At 47.8% G+C, this 10,321-nt stretch overlaps 1 protein-coding gene across 1 annotated transcript; it reads right to left on the reverse strand.

Moving 5' to 3' along the window:
• Positions 1–780: 780 nt before the first annotated feature.
• LOC102019545 (death-inducer obliterator 1-like) lies at positions 781–3,511 on the reverse strand. Its single transcript, XM_013518234.1, has 3 exons — positions 3,290–3,511; positions 2,622–2,834; positions 781–1,533 (listed from the first exon to the last, which is right to left on the reverse strand). Exons 1-3 carry the CDS (start codon positions 3,509–3,511, stop codon positions 1,267–1,269), a joined length of 702 nt encoding a protein of 233 aa, XP_013373688.1. The 3' UTR covers positions 781–1,266.
• Between the last annotated feature and the right edge of the window lie 6,810 nt (positions 3,512–10,321).

A 10,321-nucleotide genomic window follows, 5' to 3' on the forward strand; every position in this document is an offset into this window, starting at 1 on the left:
CTGGAGGCAGCTGGGGAGGCATCTGTGGGTGCTGCCCATCTCACCTGCCCATGGCGTCCTGGAGCACGTGCCCTGCCACCCCAAGATTGCTTTACCAATCTCCTTCCAGTCCTCCCAGTCAGTGTTTAGCAAGACATTTGTGGGGAAACAGAGAAATTCCACAAGCCAGCAGCTCCAAGTATGTCTCTTATGCACGCCACCGTCTGGATGCCCAATTTTTAGAGATATGTGTGTGCTGAGAAAATTGTTCACTTGTCATGTGTCCTGACTTCCTGCCAGTGAAGCCCATGAGCTGAGGACCCACTGTGCAGAAGGTGAGAACTTCCCACCTCTGTCCTGGTGGTTCACTGAAAAGGGAGAAAACGCTCTAGAGGCAGGGAGAGAGCATGAATAAAACCTGGTCTGAGAGCATTCACAGGACAGAGAGATGTGACCTCCTAGCGATCCTCATCCCCATAGCTAGGGTTATGTTGGGACCAGGAGACAGGAAAACAAGGACAGAGCCAAGTTGTGTGATCTTAACCAGGGATTCACACATCAACCCAAGGTGTCTTCATTTCACTCACTGGAAACCTGGGCCAGGGTCGCAATCTGAACACTGCCCAGGAGCCGGGACCCCGGCACCCCTGACACCAGCCCGCCACACTCCCTGCAGCCAGGACACTGCTGTCTGTGTGGAGGAGGCCACACCACTCACTCTGTGGCCTATGGGGCAGCAGCAAGTGTCCTTCAAGATTTCAATGTCCAATGAGCTGTGTGTAGCATGTGACGTCCGTGTGAACCCAGTGTCTGCTGTCAAGTCAAGAACTCTGTGGACTTCTAAGAGTTGTACCGCAGCTCTCTGAGGCAAGACTGACTCGCAGAGAGATGCCTGCAGCACGGCGAGGGAGCGGGGTATTTGTGCAAAGCAGTAACATTGAAAAGCTCAGGTTCTGTGCAGGGCCATAATAAAGTGCTGTGTGAGCAGTGGGGAACCCGGGCCTGGGGCTGGCGCTGGCTGACCCGGGTGTGCTGGAGATAACACCAGTGCTCGCCAGAGCCTGGCCTGGCATGCAGCTGGACAGTAAGAACTGCACCACCGGGAGCATCCGCAGTGAGTCTTGTACAGCTCTTTGGGAAACACCAGGATGGAGAGTCACGGGCAAGGGACGGAAAGCCAGGCTCTGGAGCAGCCCAGAACACTGGCATCTGCTTCCAGCTGATGGTGATCGGTGTCCACACTATACAAAAACACAGCCTGGACTGCCCATCCTGGTCACCCTGTGGCTATCCAGACAGTGTGTGTGGTGCCCAGAGGCTCACATCAGGGGGACACCTACATTTACCCCAGTGTGGTGGGGAGGGAGCAGCAGTCTTCTCTGGCACCATGGCGCTGGCCTTGTGGTCGCGGGCCCAGGAGGGTGTGCTGCTCTTGCTGGCCGCCTCCTTCACCATGTCTTCCCACCTAGAAGGAGTCGCCATCACCTTCTTCGCTGGGTTTTCAGTTTCCTCTGAAGCTGGCCTCTTGTGCAAAGAGGACACTGTAATCCCTGCCTGGATAATCAGTGAGAGCCCAGTGGTTAGGGTGAGAAACATCACCACTGCAGCCTCTCACTCAGCAGTTCATGTCATGAGACTCCATTTGGGTCACCCTCAGACACCTCCCCAACCCTGGCTGGTGCTCAGCTGCTCACGTGGCCAAGTCTGCACAGTCAGGGGACCCTTGCGTCCCTACAGAGCACTGAGGAGCTTGGGTCTCTGGGTCACACGAGGCTCCTGAGATAGAACCATGTGTGACTGCAAAGACAGAAGTCGCCAGACAACAGAGCGAGGAGCCGTGAGCGAGGCAGAGAATCAAGCCCAGGCACAGAGCACTGGGCCCGAGTGCAGGCGTCAGGATGTGCTCAGCCCAAGACAGGAAGGCGCTGGGACTCGCAAACTAGAGGAGACAGTGCCACTTTGCTCCTGGACAAAAACTCTGGAGGTGTGGAAGCTGAGGAAAGGGCTTGGACGCTCAGTTCTGCTGTCCTCTGACCGCGTGCTCCAGCCCTGCTCTTCAGCAGCTGAGGGACTGCAAGGAAGCTGCCTTGAAGTCGAGGTGTCCAAGGTGAGCAAGCAGCAGACAGTGCACAGGGACCAAGGGAGCAGGGGTGAGGGTGTGGGGGTGTGGTTCGGTCTGCACGTCCACACAGGGCAGGGCGCAGACGGCCACTTCCAGATGAGCTCAGGGCAACTCGTGACTAACACAGAGATTCTCATTTTGAAACATCCCCGATTCTTCCGAATCACACAGTTGAAAACTGAAGCAGAGCCCTGACTAGAACCCACCCTCCCCCGATGCCCTGGGATTGGACTTCACACAGAACACAAAGGGTGGCTGTGCGCACCCAGGTGGTACTGTGACACCTGGCCCTGAGTTCCTGCAGGGCGGCCGATTTCCTGCACTGCTTCACAGCACTCAGGCTAACTGAGCCCTCAGCTAAGGGCAGGAGCCAGAAGTAGAGGACATGGGATCTGCATGATGTGGACACCTGCTGTGCCGGTGTTAGAGAACTTCAGTAAATAAGCCCAGGGACACAGGACACACACTGTCACACACGCTTTCGTGTCAAAGATCCCAGAAGTCACCTGGCTCAGCTCACCTGCACGCTAGGTTTTGGGAGACAGAGCTCTTCTGGCTTCATCTTGACCTTCTTTTTAGGCTTCGGTTTGTGTCCTTTCTGTGCACTTAGTAGTCGCATAGCAGCTGCCGCGTGCTTGAGAATGCAGTCCTTGCTGCAGTACACCGTGTCAGGCAGCGCCACATGGGAGAACCCAGGGCCCACACAGGGCACAGTGCCAGGAACCACTGTGACCTGCAGAAGCCAAGGGCAGGCATCAGACGATGGATACGCGATGCCAACAGGAAACGCACTTGTCACGACGCTATGGATAAGACCAAAGTCTATCCAAGTCTGTGAGAGACTCTAACAGTATTTTTGATGTGAATAAAAATCATCTTTGTTCATGCAAACTGCACAAATCCCCCTCCACTGTGCATGGCACCACCCTGGAACCACTCCTGGCAGTTCGAGCTCGGCAGGGTGCTAAGGCTGCCCCTGGTGCACATGCTCTTCACATCTCCTCCCCTTCAGCCTGAGCACCACTGCGGACACCCACAGGCCCATAGCCAGGTCCCCCAAGACCAAACTGTAACTCCAGTGAGATAATGTCGGGTCCCAGCATTCAGACTTAACCAGGTGAAAGTTCTCCAAGTAGGGACTGGACCCTTCCCAACAGGAAACCCCGTGCCTGGTGGGAAGCAAGCTACCCTGCTAGAAGGCAGGACCACCAGCGTTAGCACTGGAATGTGGGGTTGACAAAGCACGGGCGCCCCCTGCGGGTTCCAGATAATCAGTGAACGACTTCTCAGTATGGCTGTCACCAAGGTTGCAGGGACACAAGCACTGCTGGGCAAGGACCTCCCCAGCAGAGCCCCAGGAGCCCACAGCCCAGCTGCCCTGGCATGAGGTCTCAGGTCTGGCTCCGCCATGGCCGTGAGGCTGGAAATGGCTTTGTTTGAATCCACTCTGCACTCTGGTGCAGCTGCAGCTTCAGCTTCAGCCTCTGTTCCTGGCCTCTGTTTCACTTTATTTCTATAGCATTAAAGGAAGCGTGCCAAACTTTTCTTCTTGCTTAAATGACAAAACTGGAAGAAAACGGTACATACATGGGCAATTCTTTTTCACTCTATTCAGGTATTAATCACACATCGACACTAATTATGCTTCTGATTTTACTCCATGCTCCATCCTAGGGCAAGGACTGGTAGAAAATGAAACCCTAAAAATGCAAAATCTATAAAACTAAAACTTCTGAGAACATTCATTTCTTTCTCTCTACTACATTCTGTCCTTCAGTAACAGAAAAGGTATGAGAGTGACCTCCTCATCATGTAACTCTGAACTGCTCTCAAGGTCAACCAGAAGCTACAGAAGCCAGGAATACACCATCGGGTCTCTTAAGGGGACCCACCTCTTGAAGGACACAACCCAACTAAGTCAGGGGAGAATGGGCCCAGGGCCTGTGTGTGGGGCCCTCAGCGGGGTGCACACGGGGCCTGCAGGGGCACTGCGCTGCTCTCGCCCAGGAGGGCTTGTTCACTTTCACTGCTGTGGAAGGCTGAGACTGGCTCCTTACACACACAGAGCACACAGAAGCACAGAAGTCATAATGAGTAATTCACTGTCACCAGAAAGTCTTTTGAGGAGACTTTTTCTGTTCATGGAAACCAATGAGTTTATACCAAATTTTCATTTCCTTACTTGCCGCTGGGAATTGCACCCAGGGCGTGGAACACACTAACCACAAGATCTGCTCCTAATCACACCCCAGCCCAGAGGGGGCAAATCTGGTAGCAGTCAGAAGAGGGTTGAGTCCTGTTCTGCACAGAACACTGAGTTTCCTCTGGAGATGCCAACAGCAAACCGCACTGAGATGGCACTGGGTGCAGTGGCCACACTTGTACAACCCCAGAAAGGTCACTGACCATCAGCGCTAGGGGAACACTTTTCTGCAGAAAGAATCCTCTTCGGTAACAGTCCTTCATCGCAGAGAGAACACACAGTATACAGTCTTGAACACTAACAAGTATGACCCACCCTCACCAGAGAGAGGGCACCCAGTATACAGGCATGAACACTAATAAATATAACCCACTCTCATCAGAGAGAGGACATGCAGTGTACACATGTGAACAATAATAATACAATCAGTGGAAAAACCTGAATCAGATGAAGAGGTGAATAAACATTCAGGTAATCGCCTTGGGCTCAGATAATGTTTGCCATGTTTCAAATGAGGAGGAAAGCTCCTTGCATCTGGTCTTTTGCAAAGAAAGGGACCCTGAAGACCGGAAATACCAACACAGGACATGAACTACTTGCTCCCATTTAACGGGACTGGCACTTTACCTGCCCTAGCACTGAGTGCTTGCACGCTGAGTCCTGAAATCCTAAATACAACTCAAACCGGACCGACGAAGTCGCCTGGTCCCACCAAGGGCAAGGCCTCCACTCTCCAGTCGGTCACCACTCGCCAGTAAGAGGACTCAAATTCCCAGCGACCCAGACAGTGCAGAGGTTCTCTGTGCACAGCGCCTGAAAGAACAGAGAGACTTGTTATAGACCTCAGGTAACACCAGTAAGGAGAACTAAAGGGAGACAAACTTTCCAAGTACTCCATGATCCCAGAGACTGACAAACACCCAGAGGTCTGGAAATTGCCTGCTGCTGGTCTTTTAAGGCCTCTGGCCAATGGCAGACATTCCTGATACATTTGGGATGAACCTGGCCAGCTTAGGGGCCCACAGCAGGCTTGGTTAGCCCACCGACTAGGCAGTGGCTCCCACAAACCTGGCCTCAAGGACGAGGAATCGGGCAGCAGCTTCTTCCCAGACTGAGCCCACTTGTGAGGGGACTCAGCTCAGTGAAGCCCAACTCAGGCCTGAGCCCCATGGTCAAGATGAGAAAGCACAAGGGACAGGACGATATTCAGAATTATTTAAAAATTCTCAATACTGTGACTACAGCATCCCTTAAAGAAAGTCTGACAAGCTCAGAGAACTAGTGTTCATGGTAACGAAACTCCAAGGGGCGGTGGGGCGGTGCAGGTCATCACTGTGTCTGGAAGGTCCCTGGTCCTCCTCAGTCCCTTACGCACAGCCTCAACCTGCACACTCACTCGGGATTCCCGCTGCAAGCCGCATCAGAATCTCTACCTTTCCACCTCACTGGCCCCACAGCCTTTCTCCTGAGCACAGCACAACTCTCACCTCTGCCTCTGCCTGGCTCCACCTGTCCTTCCTCTACCTGAGCTCCCTTGTGACCAGGGACAAAGGGCAAACATTCTGTCTCCCTTTAAAGGGACAGTGACCACTCAGGCCTCAGTGTCCACTGTGACAGCCACACGGACCCAGCACTGTCACATTAGTTGCCTCTTAGAAAATACTGAAAAACTCTTATCCAAAAAAAAAAATTCCTGAAAGAGAGAGAATGTGTCTCAACCAACACAACTAGAAAGGAAAAGAGAGGTGGGAAAACAGACACCTGTGAAAGACAGATGATCATTAGCACCTATTTTCAAAACCTATATTCTAATAAAGTGGAGCATCTAGAAAAGAAGTTAATACCTTGGCACATATGAGGTACTAAAATGAAACCAAGAACACACGGAAAACCTAAGTAGATAAAAAATGCAGTTACTGAGATTGAAGCAGTTTTAAGTGATCTCTCACAAAATAAAGCCCCAAGTACACAGGCACTTACAAGTAATAGTGATCAAACAGTTAAAGAAGAACTAACAATGCTCTTCAAATGATTCCATGAAATACAAAAGGAAGGATAGTTCCAAATGAATTCTATGAGGCCAGTAACACCCTGATTCCGTTGTAGGCAACTCAGAGAGACAGAACTATCATAGGCAGTCAGATAGGGCTAGGCCCTCACAAGAACCAGTGAGAAAGAGGAGATGCCTTGCAACTGTGAGAGAGACTCACACCTCCAGCTGTGAGCCAGACCTTAAGACAAAAGATAAAATGAATGTACCCCCACACCTCCACAGGGATAAACATTAGGGATTGATATTCTAAATAGGTCTCTGTCACCTTGAGAAAGCCAGGAAGAGTCACTAACTCAACCCTCTACAGGAAAAGCTCCTATTCTGTATTCATGCCCTCTTGCTACATGACTCCCTTCCCCATCTGATCCCTATTTAATCAATTTTACCTAAGCCATTATATTTATAATCTAATTGGTTGACCATGGTTTTGTCCCACTTCATGCCCACCTTGCGATTTCCCATGTTTCCCACCTTGGACCCACCTCACATTGTGGATTTGTTCTATAAAAATCCCTAGAAAAAGCATGGTTATTGGCAACACACCTGGGTCCCTGTTATGATTTATGTCTGCATGTTCCCCCAGATACTCATGCAGTCATGGGGCTGGCTTCTAGATTTTTGATTGGTCCATGGTCCAGTGCTGGGACTATGGGTGTGAGTGCTACACGTGCCCCTGGGGCGGGTGGTATGAATACAATGTAACAGAGGGAAAGAGGCTTGCTCTCTGCCACTCCTCCCTTTTTGCTCTTCTTGCTTTTGCTGTCTTTCATCACCATGAATGGCTGCCCTCTGCCATGTGCCACTCTGCCTTGGAGGCAGCCAAGTATGGGCTGAAACCTCCACAAACTGTAAGCTAAATAAAGCTTTCCTTCTTTAATTTTGGGCTTTGGGTATTTGTCTCAGCAATGAGAGAAAAGTAACCAAGACAGTCCCCTTCTTGTGTGCCTCTCTCTCAGACAGAAGCTTTCTTTCCTTCAATAAATATATTCTGCTCTTAACCTCCGTTGTTTCTAAAATTTATTTTTCAATTTTAGATAATGCAAACTTATCACAGATGTCTAGCAGGTCAGGAGTTTCTTTCCCCTGTATCAATACTAAAAATGGAAAAGGGCATAAGAAAACAGAAAACTATTCACCAATATCTTCATGAACATAGCTGTAAAAATCCTTGAAAAAATACTTGCAAACTGAATTCAACAACATATTAAATAGATCATACACTATGATCAAGCTATTTTCATCCCACAGATGCAGAGTGGTTCAGTTTACACCAATCAATAAATGTTACACAGCATGTAATAGAATCAAGGATAAAATCACATGATTATCTATATTCATCCAGAAGTAATCTACAAAGTTTAAATAGGCTCATGGTAAAAGCCCCCAAAGGACTAGGTATTGAAGGATCATACCACATATAATAATGACTACATACAAGAAACCCATGGAAAGCATCACACTGAATGGGGAAAGGCTAAAAGCATGGTCTCTAAAATCAAGTAGTGAGACAGAGCTAGGTCCTGGACAGAGGCAGGACAAAACATGAAAATGCACAACTGAATCCAGAGATGCATCAGTTGGAAGCTAAAATAACAGCAAAAAGACCAGGCCTACATACTGCCCAAGGAATGAGATAAGTAATAACCCCTGTCTAATAAATTCTAGATAGTTGGCAATGGGTGGTTCTAGGCAGTTCTCAGTGGGTAACGAAGACCACCAGATCCATCACTTACCTGAGAAGTTCTTTGCTCTTTCCATGCCTGCTCCCTACATGACTTGCTTCCCCGTTGGATCAATATTACCTAAGCAGCTATACTTATAATCTTACTGGTTGCTCATACCTATAACCTACATTGTTCCCACATAGTGGTGCTCTACAAAACTTCCCCTGAGAACTGGGGTCCTCAGGCAACCCACTTTGCAGAAGTTCCCTCCTGGCACTCTGGCAGGAGCTTTCTATCTCTCAAGAAATATTTCCTACTCTGAACCTCCTTTGTCCTAGAATTCATTCTTCAATTTCAGAGAGCAGGATTTCAGCTTATCAGACATCTAACAGGTTGAGAGTTATAATATTTCCCTTATATTTGGCAGTTCTGATATCATCCCTGTGTCACTCTGAAAGTCTTCCACTAAGATAACTAGCTGGAGGAACGAGTTTTGTTTTGTTGCATAGACCCCGGATTGCAAGTCTCTTAGGTAATCAAAATTGTGACCCTTGTTTGTTGCATGTTTCTTAAATTTTAAGCATTTTCTTTATCAGTTGCTTGTCTGTCATCCTTTGTTAAAATGGTGGTAAACTTAAATTGAGAACATGGAAAACTCAGGATGTTTCTTTGATGAGACATTTTACTTTGATTGGCAAAAACTTACATTCCTGTTTTATATATGCTCTATGTAGACTCCCTTGACTTGTTTTGAGGGCTGTGGTTTGCTAAGAAAAGGCAATGTCATCTTGTCATCTAGTGGAATTTGATACTAACTATAGAGTAAATTTAGAAAATGCTATAAAATGGGTCTTTTATGAAATCTAGTTTATATTTAGAAAATATACATGCCTGTTAATAAATCATGGAGCCCCTTCCATCAGTTAAATAACAGTCAGTCGACAGCCATTCCTAAGTCTTGGAGGACAGGTTTCACTGAGATGTTCTGACCCAATTCTCCTCCAAGCTCTAAAGAAAAGCTGAGCCTGTTCTGCCTCAGTTTCCTTTATGGTCTGATCTTTTGCTGGTGAAGAGGCAATCTTGGCTCTTAAGAATCCTCATTCTCACCTTTCCAGGCTGAGAGTCATGACTCATGAGCAAGTTGTTCCAATAACTCACAGTGAGCATGAGAAGAAAAGCCTTCTTTTTTATCATTCCTACTACTTTATATGTCCCTTTCAGAGGTATGTATGATTAGAGAAAGAAAGGTCTCCAAATGGCCTCAACCTTCTCCAATTAAGAACCTTTAAGATCAGCCTATAGAAAAATGAATATTTATTAATCCAAAGACAAGGAAGTCATCTTGAATAAAGACAGCTCTTTCATCAGTTCCTTATACAACTTTAACAGATACCTAGCTAGATTCCTTCCTAGAGATAGATTTCTGGTTTTGTGGACCAGTGGAAACTGAGGGGTCATAGCCAGTGTAACTCTCTGGTAGATACCCAAAAGTTCCTCAGTGGAAGTTGAGTCCTGACGGCTGGACTGGGTAACCACCAGAAAAATCTCCACTTATCTTTGATCCCTACCTGCACTCCTCAGTGACATGAGAGGGAACTCTTTCAGTGATTTTCTCATATCCTCTGTCCCAGAGTGACCAGAGACAAGACTGTTACGGCCCTTCTTAAGCCTTCATTAAAGAGCTGAGCTACAGTTTTGGACTTTTCTCTTTCTGTTAATAAGGTACACCCCTATAGAGCCAGGCACAAATACATACAACTCTCCAGGTACCCTAACAAATTCCTTCTAGAAGAAAGGTCTAAGTTGAACTTGCCTAACTCTTTCTCCAACTCACTGGGAGTTAACTTTAAATTTTCTTGGTTAGAGACTGCCCTTCCCTCCAGGAGGTTAAACTGAGGCAGCTGGCAACAACGGTTTGCCTTTCACAGAAGAGAACAGCTATAAGGAAAGAAATTTACACTTGTGTCTTACATATACTAAGAGTAAAGAAGAGAGTTTTAGTCAGCCTTTCTCTTTTTTCATGTGCATGTAAAAATTAACGGATGTACCTTTACTGACTTGTAAATTGTGGTTGTTAGGTGGCTAGTATGAATTCAACCTGTGAGCTTCAGAGACAGAAATTTAAGATCAGACTTTATTTTTTTTTTGTCCTTTTGAGACAGGGTCTCGCTATATAGTTGAGGCTGGTCTTGAACTCACTTTGTAGCCCAGGCTTGCCTTGAACTCACAGTGATCCTGCCTCAGCCTCCTGAGTGCAGGGATTACAACTGGGCAGATTTAAACAAAGCATAGCCTTTTCT

Source organism: Chinchilla lanigera, unplaced genomic scaffold (assembly GCF_000276665.1).
Source record: "Chinchilla lanigera isolate Chin_1 unplaced genomic scaffold, ChiLan1.0 scaffold00044, whole genome shotgun sequence".
In the NCBI taxonomy this organism is placed as follows: Eukaryota; Metazoa; Chordata; class Mammalia; order Rodentia; family Chinchillidae; genus Chinchilla; species Chinchilla lanigera.

Coding starts and splice junctions, on each gene's coding strand:
- LOC102019545 (XM_013518234.1), bottom strand. CDS start 3,511: ATGGCGGAGCCAGACCTGAGACCTCATGCCAGGGCAGCTGGGCTGTGG. Junction 2,835..3,289: donor TGGTCCTGCCTTCTAGCAGG/GTAGCTTGCTTC, acceptor TGGCTTCTGCAG/GTCACAGTGGTTCCTGGCAC. Junction 1,534..2,621: donor TCCCAAAACCTAGCGTGCAG/GTGAGCTGAGCC, acceptor CTGATTATCCAG/GCAGGGATTACAGTGTCCTC.